This window comes from Podarcis cretensis, assembly GCF_951804945.1.
Source record: "Podarcis cretensis genome assembly, chromosome: 14".
NCBI lineage: Eukaryota > Metazoa > Chordata > Lepidosauria > Squamata > Lacertidae > Podarcis > Podarcis cretensis.
The window spans coordinates 2,369,454-2,392,206 of record NC_137183.1 but is presented as its reverse complement, the minus strand read 5'-3'; the positions used below and the strand labels follow the sequence as shown (position 1 = coordinate 2,392,206).

General features: G+C 38.1%; 1 protein-coding gene across 8 annotated transcripts in view; it reads left to right on the top strand.

The window, feature by feature from the left end:
• Positions 1 to 22,753, top strand: part of LRRC49 (leucine rich repeat containing 49) — a 115,892-nt gene that overhangs the window by 52,610 nt on the left and 40,529 nt on the right. For 6 of the 8 annotated variants that reach the window (XM_079953249.1, XM_079953248.1, XM_079953246.1 and 3 more), the window contains 2 exons: positions 7,033 to 7,186; positions 11,734 to 12,418. The exons of 1 other annotated variant lie outside the window; for it this stretch is intronic. In XM_079953249.1, coding sequence (XP_079809375.1) covers positions 7,033 to 7,186; positions 11,734 to 11,940 — 361 coding nt within the window. In that variant the 3' untranslated portion in view covers positions 11,941 to 12,418. Of the gene's footprint in view, positions 1 to 7,032; positions 7,187 to 11,733; positions 12,419 to 22,753 lie in introns of those variants that run through there. One more of the 8 variants, XM_079953247.1, reaches the window with a different exon arrangement.

Here is a 22,753-nt window from a genome sequence, read left to right as displayed (position 1 = left end):
GATTCATCTCCTATACGAAACCCGCATTGAAAACAAACACGAAGGGCCGGCCGAAAGCAGGGTTCTGTTGTATGATCAAAGACAACTTAGGGTTTGAAATCAAGCAACTAGAAATATGTTTACCACTTGCACAAGCTCTACTTTTAACCCAAAAAAAAGACTCTTTGCTACTTGTAAATGTCTATATCCCCCCAACCAAAAACAACATCAGTAGTGAAAATTGGTCACAACTAACCTTTTATATAGAAAATCTGTCCGATAAATACCCAAATGCCTCACTGATAATAGCAGGTGATTTTAATGCCAGAGTGGGAACCAACAATGAACAACTATGTAGCTAACTAAATTGGAATACTGATAATGATATCGCACATGCCCTGAAAATAGGACGATTCTCCAGAGACAGGGTTGTTAACAACGAAGGCTTACGCCTATTTGAATTATGTAACAACTTTAATTTGCAGATTGTGAACGGTTCAACAAATGGCGATAGAAGCGGGGAGTTTACATACTTCTCCCCCCGAGGATGCAGTGTCATCGACTATATTCTTGTCCCTTATAATATTATAAATTCGATCATGGACCTCAAAATTGGAACGCGCACTGAAAGCGATCATCAGCCATTATTGCTGTCTATTAGCTTAAAGGACGAAACCAAAATAACTAAGCACAATATCATAGAACCTTCTCAATACAAACAAATGACCCAATTAAAATGGTCCCAGGAAATGAGTGCAGAAGTGGGGCATAAACTTACAGCTAACCTGAGAAAACAAGTATTATTCAACTTAAAGACCACTAATTCCTACTGTGATATTCCTAAAATTTATAATGAAATCTTCCAAATGCTTGTAGAGCTTAGTACTCCACCTAAAGTTTGGGAACTTAAATATAGCGCTAGCCCTTGGTTTGATGATGAATGTTTCCAGCTAAAAAGAAAACTGCGCCAAACATTTAAAAATAATCGCACTAAACTAGAGCCCTCTTATCTTGATGAAAAAAGAAAATACCATTATATTCTGGCCGAAAAGAAACAGAAATACGCAACCCAAAAATGGCTACAATTATTCGACTCAATTCAGAGTAAAAACAACAAAGCGTTCTGGAGCCTAGTGTACGGAGGACTGAAAGCCGAAAATCAACTAACTCTGCCACCAATTGCAGAATCCAAATGGTCCCAATACTTTACATCTGTATTTAACAATCTACACGGTGAACTTAAAGGAAATGAAACCATTAAAAATAAAATTAATAAACTCCAGGAATGGCCAAGGGTAGAGGAAGAGGAAATTAGAGAGATAGTTAAAAACTTCAAATCGGGGAAATCTCCTGGGCCAGACGGTCTACCAATAGAACTATTTAAGACCTATATAGATTGGTGGGCAGAACCCTTAGCTCAATTGTTTACTCTTATAGATAAATATGGGACCATACCTGAGATATGGTTAAGATCAATAATTATTCCAATCTTTAAAAATGGCGACCCAAAAGAACCAAGGAATTATAGACCGATAAGCCTACTATCAGTGATAGGGAAAATCTACGCTAAGCACCTCTTATCTAAACTTCTTACCTGGATGAAAAATCTAAATTTACCAGGGAAAGAACAAATAGGTTTCTCCAAAGGTTGCTCTACTCTAGACCACTGTCTTACACTTATGCATCTGGTTGAAAAATACAGATCCCAAAGGCAATCTAAGATATACGCTGCTTTTGTAGATTTTCGTGGTGCATTCGACTCAATTGACCGCCCAAAGTTGTGGAGGAAACTCACAGAATTAAAAATTGATCAGCGCTTATTGATTCTAATGCAAAATCTACATTCTTCCAATACCTGTCAAGTCAAACTTAACACCAAAGGTCACCTCTCCTCAGACATCCCAAACTCGAAAGGGGTAAAACAAGGGTGTATTCTTGCCCCCTTTCTATTTAATTTATTTTTATCAGACTTGCCAGATTACCTTCAAAAAATAGAATCACATGCCCCTAAACTCAATCAGAAACCAGTTCCTCTCTTATTATACGCAGACGATGCTGTCTTACTATCACTAACGAGCTTGGGTCTGAAACGTCTTTTATCTTCACTGATCCTTTACTGCGAATGTAACAAACTCTCTATAAATTATGAGAAGACAAAAATTTTGGTCTTCTCGAATGGTTGGAAATTAGAGAAATGGAAAATAAGAGGGCAAGAAATCCAACAAGTGAAAATCCATAGATATCTGGGAATCTTATTCCAGAGCAACTTAGGGTGGGCAACCCATCGCACAAATGCCATAAAACAGGCAAAGTGCATCTCATCAGCAGTTGCCCGTTTTTATTATCAGAAAGGTAATCAATTTATTCCTGCGGCCAATCAGATATTTCAAGCAAAAGTGCAATCCCAGATATTCTATGGTATCCCGCTATGGGTCCAAGCATATAACAGTGATATAAAAAAGATTCACTCCAGCTTTTTGAGACGTATTCTTGGACTCCCTCTTATGATCAAATATGAAACAATGTGTGCAGAAATAGGCATACACACAATGGAATACTGGGCATGGTCCACCTCAATAAAGTATTGGTTACGCTGCCATTTTCGCTGCCCTCCATCAAGTCTGCTCGCTGATTTGCTCAAAGACCCTTATAAATCAAGATGGTATCAGCACCTTGAAAAAAAAATTGAATCTTTAGGCATCGAGCTGGAGCTCCTGTACAATTCTAATGAGCAATATATTCTCCATAATATCCTAACTAGACTAAAGGATGTCGAGAGACAAAATATTATGGCAGCTGTAAACAAAATTTGCTCCCCCAGATTCTACGATTTAAATATCTTAGATTGCAGAGCCAATTACGTCTCTAAATTAATAATCCCAACCCAACGTAGGGCTTTTATGCTGGCCCGTTTGAATGTTTTTCCCTCAGCATTTGTCTGGGGAAGATATCAAAACATTCCCAGAAGCAAGAGATTCTGCAGATGTTCTATGAATGTCCCGGACACTGTAGAGCATATCCTCTTTCATTGCCCATTGTACAGTACGCTCCGTCAACGCGTGCTGTCCCCCCTTTCGGGTGGTCTGGAACCCCAGCAAGCTGAATGTGTGGGATTCTACCTATCCGACGCTGACCAAAGGGTAACGGCGGGGGTAGCCGAGTTTTTGGCAGCAGTCCTCCAAGGAGCAGGTTAACAAGGAAAACCACTGATTCTATATGTATATATTTATATTTGTATGTAGCCAACTCCTGCCTTTTTATATATATCTCAAGGCTTTTATATGTTATTTTCCTTTTATGGTTTTACCTGCATAATGCCTAATAAAGGTTTGATAAGTAAGTAAGTACAAAACAAAAACAGTTTAAAACACATCAAATAATTTCATTATCTTATCTTTCATTCACTTATTTCCGCGACCTCCTCACACCTCCCTTTTTGTATTCCACTTCTGTTAATTGTTTCAGCAATTCCTTTCCATCTTCCTCTGTTTTCTATCCTATAATTATCTTAGCACATTCTAACCTTATTTTTCCTTTAATACTCTATTAATCTGTTTATACTTAATTCCTTATAACATTTCTACTAAAGCCATATAACTTCATTCCAACATTTTTCTAACATTCATTAATTTTACAGTATTTCTGTAAATAATCTTTAAACTTTTTCCAGTCTTCTTCCACCGACTCTTCTCCCTGGTCTCGGATTCTGCCAGTCATTTCCGCCAGTTCCATATAGTCCATCAACTTCATCTGCCATTCTTCCCGGGTGGGTAAATCTTGTGTCTTCCAATACTTCGCGATGAGTATTCTTGCTGCTGTTGTTGCATACATGAAAAATGTTCTATCCTTCTTTGGCACCAATTGGCCGACCATGCCCAGGAGAAAGGCTTCTGGTTTCTTCAGGAAGGTATATTTGAATACCTTTTTCATTTCGTTATAAATCATCTCCCAGAATGTCTTAACCCTTGGGCATGTCCACCAAAGGTGAAAGAATGTACCTTCAATCTCATTACATTTCCAACACAAATGGTAAATTTTTGCAAGCTTGACTGGTGTCATGTACCACCTTTAAATCATTTTCATTAAGTTTTCTCTTAGGGCATTACATGCTGTAAATTTCATACCTGTGGTCCATAACTGTTCCCAGTCAGCCATCATTATGTTATGTCCAACATCTTGTGCCCATTTTATCATAGCAGATTTCACCATTTCATCCTGAGTGTTCCATTTCAACAGCAAGTTATACATTCTTGACAAATTCTTGATTTTTGAATCTAACAATTCTGTTTCCAATTTTGATTTTTCCACCTGGAAACCAACTTTTTTGTCCAAATTATATGCCTCCATTATTTGATAATAATGGAGCCAATCTCGCACTTTATTTTTCAGTTTTTCAAAACTCTACAATTTTATTCTGTCTCCATCTTGTTCCAAAATTTCCCAATATTTCGGCCATTTGGCCTCCATATTGAGTTTTTTCTGTGCCTTTGCTTCCATTGGTGACAACCATCTTGGGGTTTTCTTTTCTAACAAATCCTTATATCTTATCCAAACATTAAACAATGCTTTTCTAACAATATGATTTTTAAAAGCTTTGTGTGCTTTTACCTTATCATACCACAAATATGCATGTCAGCCAAAAGCATTATTGAAACCTTCTAGATCCAACACATTGGTGTTTTCAAGAAGCAGCCATTCTCTCAGCCAGCAAAAAGCAGCTGATTCATAGTACAGTTTAAGGTCTGGCAGGGCACATCCACCTCTTTCTTTGGCATCAATTAATATCTTAAATTTTATTCGAGGCTTCTTGCCCTGCCAAACAAATCTGGAAATATCTTTCTGCCACTTCTTGAAACAATCCATCTTATCCAAAATTTGCAATGTTTGAAACAAAAACAACATCCTTGGCAGCACATTCATTTTTATCACAGGAATTCGGCCTAACAATGATAACTTCAAATTTGTCCATATTTCTAAATCCTTTTTCACTTCAATCCAACATTTTTCATAATTATCCTTAAATAAATTCACATTTTTGGCAGTCATATTAACCCCTAAATATTTCACTTTCTTAACCAATGTTAATCCTGTCTCCTCCTGAAACTTCTCTCTCTCATTCACAGTTAATTTTTTCTCTAAAACCTTAGTTTTCATCTTGTTCAACTTAAAACCTGCTACCTGTCCAAATTCTTGAATCAGTTCCAATACCCTTTTAGTACTAGATTCTGGCTCCTGTAAAGTCAATACTAAGTCATCAGCAAATGCTTTCAGTTTGTACTGTTTAGCTCTCACTTGTATACCTTATATTAATCAGTAATGTCCTCTTTTGAATACAGTTTCAAACAATCCAAAGTTAGTTTCAATTTTCAGTTACTTTTACTCCTTTTTAAAAGCAGCCGGAGACAATAGAAACAATGTATTTCTCTTATTTAGCTAGCTGTCAATGAACGTTCTAAACGCTGTCAATGAGCATTCCAAAAGACGTCAGCCCTGCTAGCAGCCCGTTTCCAGAGTCAGAGCGGCAGTATTTTAGCTCTCTTTGATTTCTCCTGCAGGTATACTCAATCCACAACTTCCCCCCCTCTTCTCCTGCCTCTAAGGGGGGGGGGTTAATGTTCTTTACCAGTGGAAATTTAGTCCTTTACAGTAGGCTTTCCAAGACTTCAGCTTGCAGCCTCATTGCTTCAGTCTATTTACAATAGGGGAAGGCGGACTTCCTGTATTGAGCCTCCCTGTTACAATACCAAATTAAACTTTAAAAAATCCAATTCTCCCGCTTTAGCTCTACTCACGGGTAATTACTTTAAAATCAAATTGTCCACAGGAAAAAGTCAGCGCTCTCCGGCAACAGCTATGCGGCTTCGCTCCGTGGGAGAAGCAGACGATTCGAAGCACCGCGCCGCTCACCCGCTCCGGACCCCCGAAACCGGGTTTCCCCTCGAGTAGGGGAGGCGCAAAAGGTGCCCGCCGAATCCCACGCTCACAGGCTTCTCCCACCTGTGATTTTTTGCGGGTCTCTGCCTTTGCCGTGGCGGCCAGACCCAGATTCCCACGGGGCAAATTCCTCCCGATCAGAGGAATTCCGCCATTACCGGAGGCACCAACCCGGAAGTCCCCTCCCCTGCTATTCTTCCAGCTCCCTAAGATCACTAGGAAGGGTCTTTCTTTGGGTCCCACTTCGGGTGGAGACATGGTTGATGACGACTCGAGAGACGGCCTTGATAGTGGATACATCAGTATTGTGGAAAACCTTGCCCTGTTAAATGGGTGGCTTCCTTTCCAGACATTTTTTGCTGGCTGATATCAGATGTTTCTTTAAATGGATTTGTTGTGTTTTTTATATTTGTGTTGTTTTTATTCTTTGTATTTTAATATATATGTTATTGTATTTTTATTTTAAAATGTTGTCGGTTGCCCTGCGTGATGGCATGGGAACCAGAAGGGCAAGATAGAAACATTCATATAAAATTAAATAAAGAAAATATTTAGTTTCACTACTACTTTTTTCAGTTTTCATTTTGGTCCATCGCCAATGTGTTTAGATTTCCCAAACCCCACCCCTACTTCCCTCTCTCTCTGAGACTCATTTACAATACAGTCATACCTCATGTTACATTTGCTTCATGTTACGTTCTGTCAGGTTGTGTCCCGTGGCAACCCGGAAGTACCCGTTACTTCTGGATTTCGCCGCTCGCACATGCGCACAAGCACTAAATCGTGCTTCGCGCATGCACACAAGCTCCAAATCATCCAGCGCACCTGCGCAGATACAGCGCTTCAGGATGCGCTCTTTTCATGTTGCGAACGGGCCTCCGGAACAGATCCCATTCGCAACCAGAGGTACCACTGTATCTGTCAAACACATCTATCAAGGGGCTGCAGTTCTGAGATAACAGAGGAATACCTTGCATGAATCGGGCAGCAAGATATTCAGTAACCAGGAACCCATGAATTTGAATGGACAAGCACAAATGAAAGGTTACTCAGGCAACAGCCAAGCTACAATAATTTAGCTCTGTAAATCTCTCTCCCTCCTGCCTTGCCTGTCCTTAGGAAGAAACAATTGTGTTATCTTTTGGAAGCGAAGGGGAAGAAATTGGGGACTGCCAGTGAGGATGGCAATGATCGCCGAAAGCTGGGAGGAGAGAATGCCAGTCGGCTGGCGCTGAATTACACCACGAGAGATTCCCAGACAGAAAAACTGGAGGTAAGGAGTTCCAGGTGGAGCAGACACTAAAAAAATTCCCAACTGTTTGTTTTTGTTACAGTAGCGTATTTACTTTTTAATGGGTTTATCATATATTTTCTTCTGCTTCGAACAGCACAGTTGACTTCTATCTAGTGAAACAGTTTATTTCGAGATTTAACTGGAACATAACCAATACCTCCTGCTCTGCAACCTAGCGGTAGCACTGTTAAAAATATTCATAAAGCTGGCATATGCACATTTGTTGTAAATGGAGATATTCAGCACAGGCTGGACATACCCAAAGACATTCTCTTTCTCCTTCTTTGTTCTGCTGTAAAATGAATATAAACAGATTAGGGTTTCACGGGCAGAAAGCTGCTGATATATATTTGGTACAGATGTGCAGCTGGGAATGAGCAAATACAGATGTATTTATTTTTATTGACCACCTTTCAGCAAAGAGAGTTCCCAGGTTTAAAATTCACTGTTCAATCAGTTGGTGGTGTGGAATTGGGGGGGGGGGGCAGCCAAAGTGTATGAGAGAGGTATGGTATTTTCTACTACTATCTCCACCAAGTGCCTTGGTAGCCTTCTAGATTTCCAGCAGGCTTAGTGCCCCTCCAGACACTCCCAACTGCTTTCCAACTGCAGCACTTAGGGGCCCTTGGTGGGGAACAGTTAATTCGTTTGTCATTGAGAAATGTGTGTTGTTTAGGGGAGACCTCTGAGTGGTTAACAGTATGGTCTTACACATGTCCTAAATCCCATTGGGTGCAACAGCACGTATATCCAGGCAATTGTGTTTAGAATTGCCTGGATATAGGCAAAAAAGTAGTAGAAGATAGAAGACAGATTAAAACATTATGTAAAAACTCCTCTAAAAAAACAACCCACCACCAAAAGAGGACACAGTAGTCTACATTCCTTTTTCTTCACCACTTGTAGGATCTGCGTAGTCTTCAAAGGCAGCCCACTTCATAACATACTGCAGTAGTCTAGCCTGCATGTGGCCAGGACATGAGACCACCTTTTGTATATTAATAGGTGGGCCTGAAGCTGAGGCCAGTTAGTGCTTTTTATGGCCAAGGTCAATTATGAACAGAGGCCCTTTCCCACTCCCAGAGCCACGTTTACAGAATTCTTATAAAGATCAAGAAAATTGAGGCTGTGTAACACAGGGATTTGAAGCAGTAAATAGTATGCAAGACAAGCTAATAACAAGGCTTCACTTCATGATTCCATCACGTCTCAAGAAAAGACTATGTAGCAAAATAAGGTCCCTTGAGGAATCTCGCAACTGGGTAAATTGCAGATTTTTTTTTTTTTTGGGGGGGGGGTGTTATTAGGAAAGGCAGTGTTCCACATGTGCCTGTAGATCAGGGGTATCCAACATGGAGCCCTCTAGGTATTGTTGGACTCCAACTCCCATCATCCTTGACCATTGCCTGTGTTCCTAGGGCTGATGGGAGTTGGAGTCCAGCATCTGAAGGGCACCACATAGGCCACCCCTGCTGTGGATTTTACCAAACATCCTATGGGAACAAGTAAGAAGAAGAGTAACTGCCAGCTCAGCTTGTCATCAACTGCAAACTATCATCATAAATGTGACGGGTAGTTCACCCTTGAGGGCAGCAAGTTAATGTTACATTTTCAGATTGAGGCAGCTGGAAGGGATTTTCCCTCTCTTCCACTACCCATTAAAAACAGTTCTATGTGGTTTGCAGGAGCAAGTCATGACCTCACATTTTCAGCTGGGCTATAAATCAGCTGGATTAAACATTGTGACAGCTTCCAAAGAGCCAATTGTCATAGGGCTTTGTGGAAAGTCTTGATAGAAGGGGATTAGAATAATTGAACAAGAAAGCCTCAGTGTCACAACAATAGATTCTCCCCTCCCCGCTCATCAGTGGAGGCCAAATTGCTTGATTTTCATTGATCAAAAAATGTTTCCCGACACAGAAGGAATACTGGTGGGTAGGTGTAGAGAGAGAATTCAGAGATACAAATTCAATACATAATAATCGGAAATGGTGCTCTATGGCACAATATTAAAGTACACTGCCTAACAACCTTTTTCATAACAATAGACTTCCAACAGTATTGACAGTAGAAGTTGCTGCATCCAAATGATTAATGACTGCCAGCTTCAAGAAATACACACCAGTGTTGTTAATAGTTACATCCAAATACATTCCTGCCAACTGTGGCACTAAAAGAAACACACATCGTTGCTTTTTAAAGCCTGCAATCCTTGCTATATAATTATATAACCTTTAGAAGACATCTGACGGCAGTCCTGTTTTGGGAAGTTTTTAATGTTTGATGTTTTATTATGTTTTTATATCATCATCATCATCAAACCTTTTATTGGCATCACATACAAACATCCATAGCAAATCAGTACAGAATTACCGCCTTCCCAGTGACACAAAACATTTGTCAAATGAAAGAGGCAAGGCAGTCTAACATTACATCTCTAGGTCTCCAGGGAGATCAGACGTCTGCAATGTGTTTCGACGACAAAAAACCAGATAAAGATATTTAGCCACTACCTTGGTGATCTCCTGATTATTCCCCAATAATAGAAAATGTATGACCTCTAACTCTAGTTTCCATTTGGAGCTGCTGGCAGAGATCAACATATAGTTTACATTTAAGAACCATATGAGTAAGAGTTTCCACCTGATGGTCTTCACATGGGCAAATTCTTCTCCTTCCACCATTCCCAAGAACCTTCTCCATAGGAGGTTTGAAGGATTTGAATTATAATGCCCTTCTTTCTTGAGGATTAAGCAAAAATTCAAGATAATTGTGGTTAATTTCATGTGCCCAAGAAAGTTGAAAGTTAAGAGGGGAGCATGTTTTCTCTGCTGCTGCTGTTAGTTCCTGGCATTCAATATCCCACATCCTAGTTTTTATTGTAGCCTTGGCAGATGGTGGGGACATTGATCGCAAAGATTCCACTGACAGCCCAAGTTGCTGTACCGTTGTAGCCCTGGGGAAAGAAAGGGATCTAGCAAAACTTCACTAGGGAGAGGATCTCTATCTGTTGTGAGGCAGATGTTTAACCCAGGCTATGGTCTCTACCTTGTGTTGACCTCCCTCTAGACACAAGGCTGCATAGGGTACACAACGTGGGACAGCAAAAATCTTAAAATGGAAAGCTGCCTGCACTTGTTCAACCATCTGGGTAAACCCTGGCAGCCAGACTGGAATTCCGTAGAGCAACTGAGCTATATCTTTGGCATTGAAGACCTTGAGGGCAGAGGGGATATGTGAATTACCTCTTGTTATAAAGAAACACATTGTGGCCTGCATAGACATCTTACTGGCTCACCGCCGTTGCACGGTGCGAGGACCATAGAAGCCTATTATGGAATGTGATTCCCAGGTAGCTGCATTCGAATACCTGCTGGATGGGTTTCCCACCAAATACCCAGCTATAGCTTTTGCGTGAATTATGTTTTTATATGTGTTGGAAGCAACCCAGAGTGGCTAGGGCAAGCCAGTCAGATGAGTGGGGTACAAATATTTAAATTATTATTACCCTACTTACCTGTGAGAAAGCCTCACTGAATTCAATAGGACTTACTTCAGAGTACATGTGTTTTGGACTTCACTGCTATTGTTTAAGCAAAATGAAATACAAGAGGCGCTCCATATTTCCTTTTGCTCACATTGATTTTTGCCAGATATTAACATTAGGTCTGTTGGGGAAGTTTGCTTTTGTCTATTTGTGTCTTAAAACCATGGAGAGAAAAGGAAATTGGGACTGAGGGAGATGTTGGTATAAGGTCTGGAAGGGCATACGCAAGCTTGATATGTACATGTCTCACAGTCCCCCTGGCTACAGATTTTGAAAATGCATTTTGGTGTTTGATTCTTTTTCTCCTGTTGCAATTATTTTTCACTGTTTCCAGTGCCACCCCCACTGGATGAGCAGGGTATAATAATAATAGTAATAATAATAATAATAATAACAACAACAACAACAACAACAAAACAACAACAAATATTATTATTATTATTATTATTATTATTATTATTGGAAAAGTAAAAAGAGAAAACAGATTTGTTTGTATTTTTGTACAAAGAAATGTTGTTTATTGTACACTGCTGTGGTATTTTGCAGTGTTTAGTGCTTTATAAATATTCCAAACAATAAACAAACAAACAGTTGCCTAGCAAGGGAGAGCACATGGCACTAATGGCCACACCTTGCTTTGATATTGACATTTGAACTGGGCTAACATGTTGTATATTCATTTGAAGTGGAAAATACTTTGACAGCAGGCTGCTGTCTGAAGTGACTAGAATATTTTTGTTTTTAGCCTACCTTGGCTTGCTTTATAAGTTGAAAAATAGCTTTCTTTCTCTTCTGCCAAAGGGAGCTTGGCAATGCTCAAACACTGCTCTCAAAACAGATCCTTTGGTGTTCCTTGTTGTTCACTGAGGACCAACATTTCAGCCCGCTTCACTCTTATGGCATTTTTTAAATTAAGCTTAGCTGCTCTGGAGGAATTTGTTTCCTGACCTTCACTCTTGAAAATGGCTCTTTTGCATAGGAAGCGAAGGACCGGAAGGACTTCTGCCATTCCTACATCCAGGACTTGGTGAAGGAAGCGGCTGACATCAATATGAAGAATGAGTCCTTGCAGAAGCTCTGGCCTCAGATGTTCATTGAACTCGTCAGAGACGCAGTGATTGAGATTCGCAATAAGGATTCCTACATGAAGCTCTGCCTGCAACGGATCGCCAGTCAGAAATCGTAGGGAGATGGCTTCCTCTGCCCTTCAGGGCCACCCTACATTTTCCACAAAGGCCTAAAATAGTGTAAAAATTACCATCATTCTAGGACAGTGTGTGTGTGTGTGTGTGTATATATTCCATTGAAGAAGCCTCCTTTTCACCGTAAAATGTTCCCTCTTTTGCATTTTCAGATGGAGTTCTTTTTCCTTGTTCAAATATACACCCGTGTGTCTATACACCAGCTTAAAGCAGCAATATGCAGGTAACTTGGTATCTGTGCTGTGGTTTACTGGCTGTTTTTTGTTGCTGATGCTGCTGTTCTTTTTTGCTAGAGCACTCAAATTACCAGGTAAAAAGTCCCACTCTCTTATCCTCATCCTTTCAGCCGTTTTCCTGATTTGGCACTATTGTTGTTTGAGTTGGGGCAGAACTTCTTGGATGGAAATACTGGATTGGGGGGGATTGAAAAATCAATAAATTATTCTTTTTGTAAACCCCAAATTTGATCTTTAGAGAATTGCTTTCATTTGGTTCCAATGGCATCCTGCAATGCTAAGCTTAAGGATTCAGTAGCAAAAGGTACTAATAGATCCTGCAAATACTAAAAAAAATCAGGGATTTTTTTTTAATAGATTTTATTTTTGCATTTTCTATTTTGCATAAACAAATGAATTAAATATGTAAACATATAATCACTTGTGACTTCTCTCCACCCCATTATGGATTTTAATGTAATGATTTCCCCCTCTGCATCTCTTTCATAACTCAATTTTTTATAAATCCTTTGTCAATCCATAGTTCAAATTTTTACTACAAGTTTTCTGTCAATCCTACAAATGTATGTAATTGTTTACAGTAGCTTTTCAAATAAACTATAAACTTTCCCCATTCTTTATTAAAGACATCCTCTTCCTGGTTTCTAATTATTCCTCTAAGTTTTGCCATCTCAGCGTAGTTCACCAGTTTTAACTGTCACTCTTGGTCAGTTTTGTACCCTCTTTCCATTGCTGGGCTAACAGAGTCCGTCTGGCCATGGGCACCTACATAAATATTTTTGTCTGGTCCTTTGGGATCTCTGGTCCTATAATGCCTAAAAGAAAAGCTTCTGGTTTATTAGGAAAAGTTATCTTCAACATTTTTTCCAGTTCATTATATATCATTTATCATCTTTTATCATCTTACATGACCACCACACATGATAAAAAGTACCCTCTTTTTCTTTACATTTCTAACATGTTTTAGACTCTTTTTTGTACATCATAGCTAATTTGCTGGAAGTTAAATACCAGCGATAACATCAATTTCATATAATTCTCCTTCAGAGTGTAACACACTGTATATCCCCCCCCCCATTTTTTGTTATTAATTTTCACAAAATTGTAAACAAACATAAATCATAACCTTATTAAAGTTATACTTATTAACATTGTTAAACAACTTCCTTGCTTCCCCTTGGTTAAATTTCAGTGTATATCCTTTTAACGGTTTTCCAAGTTAGAATTCTTATAAACTTAACTTAATCGTTTAACATCCTTATATCTTTTCAATTTGAAATTAAACATATTAATTCAACACTTAACTTATAAAAAATCCTAAGCCAATCTAATACCCGCAAGCTGTTTCCAATTAATTTAACTTAACAAATTTAGCTAAATAATTATTAAATTTTGTCCATTCTTCCCGATACTCCTCCTCCTTCTGGTCGCGGACTCTTCCGGTTAGGTCAGCTAGCTCCGAAAAATCCATCATCTTCATCTGCCATTCTTCCACAGTTGGTAATTCTTGGGTTTTCCACTTTTTAGCTAGTAAAATTCTAGCAGCAGTTGTGGCATACAAAAATAATTTAACATATTTCTTGGGCAATTCCCGACCAATTATTCCAAGAAGAAAGGCCTCGGGTTTCTTTATAAATATATATTTCAACATTTTTTTCAATTCATTATAAATCTTTTCCCAGAAGTCTTTCACCTTGGGGCAGGTCCACCACATGTGATAAAAAGTTCCTTCTTTTTCCTTACATTTCCAACATAAATTATCACAGTTATGATAAATCTTAGCTAATTTAACAGGGGTCAAATACCATCTATACATCATTTTCATTATATTTTCCTTTAACACAGTACATGCGGTGAACTTAACCCCTTCCACAGTCTTTCCCAATCATCAAGCAAATTTTTACCTTTAGTGTCCAACAACTCCGTCTCCAACTTAGATTTTTCAGAAGCAAAACCGTTTTTTAAAAATCCAGTTTGTACAATTCATTAATCTGGTAGTAATGTAGCCAGTTTAACTTATCTTTAACTTGATTAAATGGTTTTAATTTATATCCTTCTTGATCTTCCAATATTAAATCAGAATATCTCAACCATTTGGTATCCATATTTAACTTTTTCTGGGCCTTTGCCTCCATTGGTGAAAGCCACCTGGGCATCTTTCTTTCTAAAATATCTTTATATTTAATCCATACATTATACAATGATTTCCTAATTACCGTATTTTTCGCTCTATAGAACGCACTTTTTCCCTCCTAAAAAGCAAGGGAAAATGTGTGTGCGTCCTATGGAGCGAATGCAGGGGGGAGGCAGGCGGGGAAAGCCCCCAAGAGCCGCACACAAGCTCCATGTGGTTCTTGCGGGCTTTTCCCCAGGAGGGAGAAGGGACTGACTGGCCGCATCAGTCCCTTCCCCCACCTTGTAGAAAAGCCCACATGAGCCATGCACCCTTTAAAGAGCGCGCGGCTTCTGTGGGAGGTGGGGGAATTCCCCCACCTCCTAGAAAAGCCAGCAGAAGCCGCGCAGCCCCTTTAAAGAGCGCGTGGCTCCTGTGGGCTTTTGCAGGAGATGGGGGAATTCCCCCACCTCCCGCAAAAGCAGGGAGAAGGTCTGGGAGAAGGGCACAGACTGCCTGCAGCCTGTCCGCTGCTCCCAGAGCTGGGGGAGAATCATATTTTTTTCCTTGATTTCCCCCTCTGAAAACTAGGTGCGCCCTATGGTCAGGTGCGCCCTATGGAGCGAAAAATACGGTACATGGTTTTTAAATGTATTATGGGCCTTTACCTTGTCATACTATATATATGCATGCCAGCCAAACACATTTTCAAATTCCTCCAAATCTAATAGATCTGTATCTTCTAAAAGCATCCACTCTTTAATCCAGCAGAAAGCTGCTGCTTCAAAATAAATTTTTAAATCTGGCAGGGAAAATCCCCCTCTTTCTTTAGAATCCATGAGTAATTTATATTTAATTCTGGGTTTTTCCCCTACCAGATGAATCTAGATAAAGCCTTCTGCCATTCTTTAAAACATTTTGCATTGTCTATGATTGGAAGGGCTTGGAACAAAAAAAGCATCTTTGGCAGCACATTCTTCTTAACCACTGAAATCTGGCCCATTAGTGACAATTTTAAATTTGACCATATCTCCAGATCTCTCTTAATTTTGTTCCATAATTTCTCATAATTATCTTTGTATAAATTCAAGTTTTTCCCAGAAAGATTCACCCCTAAGTATTTAACTTTTTTCACAAAATCCAGGCCCGTCTTTTCTTGTAATGATTTTCTTTCATCATCCAGATTTTTCTCTAATACTTTGGTTTTGCTCTTGTTTAGTCTAAATCCTGCTACCTGTCCAAACTCTTGTATCAGCTCCAGAGCTTTAACTGCACTGGAGTCTGGACCTTGTAAAGTCAATACTAAATCATCCGCAAAGGGTTTTAATTTATAGTGTTTGGATCCTACTGTAATACCTTTAATTTGTTCATCCTTTCTAATCATACTTAGCAAGACCTCTAGGACTGAAATAAACAGCAGAGGGGAAAGTGGGCAGCCTTGCCTGGTTCCCTTCTCTATTCTAATTTCTTCCGATACCACATTATTTACAATAATTTTAGCTTTTTGTTCCTGAAAGATCGCTTTGATACCATTTTAAAAATCTTGACCAACCCCCCATACTCTCGAAATTATATAACAATGTATCTTGGAGATTTATGTTATATGTCAAAGGCCTTCTCTGCATCAATAAACATTAACCTTGCTTTACAATTCTTTCTTGCTTCCAGTTTTTCCAAAATATCCACAACATTTCTAATATTATCTTTCATGTGTCTTCTAGGCAGAAATCCTGCCTGGTCCTTGTGGATATATTTAGATAGAACCTTCTTTAGCCTGTTAGCCAATATATTTGCAAAAATTTTGTAATCCACATTGAGTAGGGAGATTGGTCTATAGTTTTTAACATTGGATCTATCTTGACCCTGTTTAGGAATCAGAGTAATATAAGCTTCCTTCCAGGTTTCAGGCGCTTTGCCCCCTCGCATGATGGTAACTTCTACCAGAGGTTAAATAAGCCAATCTTTCAGTGTCTTATAATATTTCGCTGATAGACCATCAGGTCCCAGTGTCTTGCTAAGCTGCATTGAATTTATTGCCTGTTCAACTTCCTGTCTTGTAATTAACCCTTTTAGTAGGATCTTTTTATCATCTGGAATCTGCTGCAAACCATTAATCTTAATAAACTGCTCAATTTTTGCCAAATCCTCTTTGTCCTTTTTATACAGTTGTTTATAATATTTGTAAAAACATTTTCTTAGATCTGCAGGGTTCTCTACAGATTTTCCTTCTGTTACAATATTTGTGATAGTACTTTACTTTTGTCTCTTCGTTAACTGCCAGGCTAATAATTTCCCACATTTATTTGCAGTTTCAAAATTTCTTTGTCTCATCCTTCTTATCTTCCATTCTATTTCTTGGTTAACTAACTGTGAATATTGAATCTGTAGGACCTTAATTTCTTTTTGAATCTGCAAATTCTTTGGGTTTCCTCTAAGTTTCTTCTCTTTATCTTTTAATTGTTCCATAATTTTATCTTTTCTCTCATTCTGTGACTTTCTCCTAATAGAGCTTTGTTGTATCAGAAACCCTCTCATTACTGCTTTGCTGGCATCCCAAATAACCCTTGTTTCCGTTCCCTGATTCATATTAAGTTCCAAATAGTCCTTTAGGGTTTTTGGGGCTTTATTCACAATTGAAGTACTTCTCAACAAATCATCATTCATTCTCCATCCAAAGGAACCCTGTACAAACATTTTCAAGTCCATAGAATGCATTATGATCAGAGCATTATGATCAGAGCAAGTTTTAGGGCAAATTTCCATTTTTATTACTTTAGGAAACAAGTCTCTGGATATCCATAGGTAGTCTATTCTCGAAAATACTTGGTTAGCATCTGAGAAAAAAGTAAAGTCTTTTTCCATTGGATTCTTATTCTCCATATGTCTGACAAATCAGATTTGTCAGTTAATTTGTCAGTCGAAGAAAGCCTTAGGTAGTCTGCCAGAATTCGATACCTTTGATCTCTGAGTCCTATCCATCATGGTAGATGCAACAGAGTGTAACACACTGTAAATTTTAATCCTCTTGTCCATAGTCTCTCCCACGCTGCTCATTCAATGTTATAGCCAAAATGCTTGGCCCAGTGGATCATAACCAATTTGACCTGTTCATCTTTTGTTTGCCACTCTAATAGAAGGTTATACATTTTGGAAATGAACATAATTTTATTTCCTAACAGTTCCCTTTCAAACTGGGAGGTTTTATTTGAAAAACCCTTCTTTTTATCCAACTTTTCATTTAATTGGTAATATTGCAACCAATCTGTTACTAATTCCCTTATATCTTCAAACCTCTTTAGTTTTAAATCCTAATCTACATCATTTCACAATTCTTTATAGGTTGCCCAATCATTTCTCATACTCTCTTTTTTCAACGATATTACTTCTAGTGAAGAGAGCCACATGGTGCTTTTTGTTCCAATAAATTTTTACATTTATCCGTATAACATGGTTCAGAAAAGCTTTATGAACTTTAACCTTGTTATACCACAAATAAGCATGCCAACCAAATCTGTTATCATGCCCTTCAAGATCTAATATGGAACCATTTCCCAATATCCATTCCTTTAGCCAGCAAATACAAGACGTCTCAAAATAAAATTTCAAATTGGTAAGGAGAATCCACCTCTCCCTTTAGCATCAGTCAATACTTTATACTTTATTCTTGGTTTCTTCCCCTGCATTCTTTAAAGCATCTTATATTGTTGATCTCTGATACTGTTTGAAACAAAAATAACATTTTTGGTAGCACATTCATTTTTATCACAGATATTCTTCTCATAAATGACAAGTTCACCCTTCCACAAATTTCTAGACTCTTTTTAACCTCTCTCCAAGCTCTGACATAATTATCTTTAAAAATATTTATATTCCTCAGTGTTAACCACACTCCTAAATATTTAATTTTCCTTTCAATCATTATTCCTGTTAATGATTGTAGATCATTTTTAATTAGGTCATTCATGTTTTTCACCATAATTTGTGTTTTGTTTTTGTTAAGTTTGAAACCTGCTACCCCTCCGAATTTGTTCTAAAACCCTTGGTACACTGACCATAGGTTCCTCTAAGGATATCACTGCATCACCTGCAAATGCTGATATAAGAGCTTATTTGCTCTCTGCCCCACTGTTATCCCTTTGATTTCATTACCAGATCTAATTCTTTTAGTCAGAACCTGTAAAACCAATATAAGCAGCAACAGTAACAGGAGACAGCCTTGTCTTGTCCCCTTAGTTATTTTAAATTTTCTGGTTAAAAAATTAAGAAACAATTGGAATTGGTCAGCCTGAGGGCTCCTTCACACACCAAAAGAGGTTTTAAGTGTAATGTGCAAATCCAACTCACATTTTGTACAAATACACTCATTAGGGATTAGTGTCAAGTTCCGTTTGAGCATACACTTGATAGCAAATGCATGTTTGCCTTCGGATAATGTATGAAGTGGCTCCAAGTTAAATGAGAACATACAATACAGTCCTACAAGCTAAATGTTTGGGTGCATTCTTTTTATATTCTTTCAAAGCGATCAGGGTGGGGTTTTGTGTGTGTGTATTGAACTATTATGATAGAAAAGGAAAAGGAAAATAATGGGAAGGGAAGGGAAGGGAAGGGAGCAATAAGCATCTGTAGGCCACCAACTCTTTCACATTGTTACATAATCTGCATTTAAAATTATCCAGGCAATGGTTTGGATTCCTGGTGGAGTGGTCAGTACAGGAGGCAGTCCTGGAAAAGGAGCAGCTAAACAACTGTTGGTCCCAGCGAGGCCAGTGGAAGGGGCCTCATTGTTCCTCTTCTTCCTGTGAAGCAGCTGATAGAGGCAGTTCTGGGAGAGGAGCCAAAGGACAGTCCCTGCTAAGCTGATGTAGGGGGCTTCACTGCCTCCTCTATTTCTCATAAGCAGCAAATAGGCTGGTCTCTGGTTGAGACTGTTGTTTATAACTGAACAAAAGTGACTCATAGCAGCTTACTAAAACAATATAAACACTTGAACCAGCTACAACAAGCACAACCAAGCATCTAGAAGGCTCCAGATGCTCCATTCCTGATCTTAAAAAAGACTGCCAGGGTGACAGGTAGACATCTAAAAACGTTAAAATGCAAAGCTCAAATGAAACAAGACGCATCACAGGGTGGGTTCAGATGGAGAATGAATGAATATTTATTGGAAAGTGAAGAAGTTACTGAAAAGGCTAAAACCACCTTAAAATACTATTTCGATTTGAACCTTAATAAAGAAACAAGCATCAAGGTAGTCTGGGATGCCAGTAAGGCGGTCCTAAGAGGCTTTTTTATTCAACAAAATAGCTATAAGAGGAAAATGAGAGAACAAAAGAAAGAGGAAATTCTTAGTCAGCTAAGAGAATGTGAGAACAAATTAATAACAAATCCGAAAGATAAACAAAACATACAAATAACAAAAATACTACAAACACAGTACTCAATGCTGACAAATCAAGAAATCGAATGGAAAATTAAGTTAATGAAGCAAAAATATTTTGAATCAGCTAATAAAACAGGTAAACTACTAGCTTGGCAGTTGCGAAGAAGGCAAAGACAAAATGTGATAAATAAGATAAAAACAGAGGAGCAATTGATAGAAGACCCAAAAGGAATAAAGGAAAATTTCCTCAAATTTTATGAGAAATTGTATAAAAAGGAAGATGAAGATATAACCCAAATAGAAAAATATTTAGAAGACTGCAGCAGGAAGACTATAACAGAGGAAGAAAGAACTCAACTAAACAAACCTATAAAAATAGAAGAGATCCAGAATGCGATAAGAAAAATGAAATTAGAGAAGGCCCCGGGACCGGATGGATTGTCTGCTAAATATTATAAAGTATTAGAAAACCAACTAACGCCAGTGCTTTGTGACATCATGAATAACATATTAAGAGGAGGAAGGATACCAGAGTCATGGAAAGAGGCCCACATCACGATGATCCCTAAACCCGATACAGATAAACTAAACATTAAAAATTATAGGCCTATATCATTATTAAATAACGATTACAAAATCTTCGCAGAGGTAATGGCAAGTAGACTTAAAAAGTGTTTGGTAAACCTAATTCATAAAGATCAAGCAGGATTCCTCCCAAATAGGTTTCTTAAAGACAGTGTAAGACATACTATAAACATTATTGAATATCTGGAGTGTAAGAATGAAGTTCCTGCGGCGTTGATTTTCATCGATGCGGAGAAGGCTTTTGATAATGTCGTTCTTACTAAAAAGCATGGAGAAAGCAGGGATAGAGGGCGAATTCATGGAAGGAATAAAAGCAGTATATTCGAATCAATCTGCTAAATTGATCATAAACAACAACTTAACAAATCCATTTAGAATTGAAAAAGGAACAAGACAGGGCTGCCCTCTATCCCCGCTTTTATTTATTATGGTATTAGAAGTAATTGCGAACAAAATAAGAGCAACATCAGAGATTCGAGGGATCAAAGTAGGAACGAAAGAATATAAATTAAAAGCATATGCAGACGATTTGATGTTATCTTTAGAAGAGCCGCAAAAAAGTCAGCAAGGCTCTGGAAATATTAGAAGAGTACGGCAAACTATCCGGTTTTAAATTGAATAAATTAAAGACAAAAATGATGATTAAAGATCTGGGAAAGGATGAAAGAGAAAAACTAGAGATACAGAATGGAATTAAGGTGGCTAAAAAAATAAAATACCTGGGAATTTGGTTAACTACAAAAAACATAAATCTAATTCAGGACAACTATTTGACAACATGGAAGGAAATTAAAAAAGATCTAGATACATGGAATAGAGTCAAACTCTCATGGATGGGAAGGATGGCGGCAATAAAAATGAACGTACTCCCAAAAATGTTATTCCTGTTCCAAAACATTCCAGTGATCAGAGGTTCCATAATGTTTAAGGACTGGCAGAAAACTCTTTCGAAATTTATATGGCAAGGGAAAAGACCGAGAATCAGATTCGAACTACTCACAGATCGGAAAGAAAGAGGGGGATTCTCGGTCCCAAACCTGAAATTATACTTCGAGGCCTCCTGCCTTTGCTGGATCAAAGATTGGATAACTCTGGAAAACACTGACTTGTTAGACCTAGAAGGGTTCAACAATAGGTTCGGTTGGCACGCCTACTTGTGGCTAAACAAAGAAAAGGTACATAAAGGGTTTTCAAGCCATATTATTAGAGGTCCATTATATGAAGTTTGGGAGAAGAAAAAAAAAATTAGAATGGAAAACACCCTGGTGGTTATCACCAACTGACATTTTAATAATTAAGAAGGTAAACATGGAAGGAGAAAGACTGACATATGAAGACCTACTGATAAGATCAGAAAGCGGCTGAAAATTGAGAACATATGAAGATCTGAAAGAAAGATTAACAGGCTGGCTGCAATATCACCAAATAAACACAATATGGATGGAAGATAAAAAAAAGTAGGGATAAGTGAGAAAAAATCCAAATTTCAGATAGAAATAATTGAAGGTAAAACTAAGCTATTGGGGGTAAAACTAAGCTATTGGGGGTTTGACTCGATGGCCCTTGTGGTCTCTTCCAACTCTATGATTCTATTATCCAAAATGTATGATATATTATTGGAGTGGGATACCAAAGACGACGAAATAAAGGAGGTCATGATAAAATGGGCAATGGATTTGGGACACAATATTGAATATGAAAAGTGGTCAAAATTATGGAATAATGGAATGAAATTTACGGCAAGCGTCACACTCAGAGAAAACTTGGAAAAGATGATGTATAGATGGTACATCACACCAGCAAAATTAGGAAAAATGTATAAAAAGGAAATAAGATCTGCTGGAAGTGTAAAATTATAGAAGGCAATTTCTACCATATGTGGTGGACTTGCGAAGAAATGAAGAAATTTTGGGATATGATTTATAACGAGCTAAAAAAATATTTAAATATACCTTCCCTAAAAGACCAGAGGCCTTCTTACTAGGAATAATTGGGGATCAAATTAAAAAAGAAGACAAGACACTATTCCAATATTCGACATCAGTGGCCAGAATACTAATTGCACAAAATTGGAAAAGTTCAAACACACCAACAGTTAAAGACTGGCAAACAAAATTATTTGAATATGTTGAATTAGCAAAAATGACGCAAAAAATTAGAAACCAAAAAAATACAAAGTTCATTAGTGATTGGAATAAATTTATTGTATATATAGAAGGAAACTATAGGAATTTAAAAACTATAGCAGGTTTATTATAAACCTTACGACACGCAAACCATCAAAAATTTATTAGCTGCAGAGAAAATTTCTTTCTTTTTAAGAAGCCCGAAATCGGGAGGGAAGGAGGTCAACAGGAGGGTAGAAGAAAGATCTAAATACCTAAAGGCATAAAGTTTTGAAGTATAAGACAAAGAACCTAACAGAAATTGATGTTGTTGTTTTTTTGGTGTTATGTATGGATATTTGTTCTTTCCTGTTT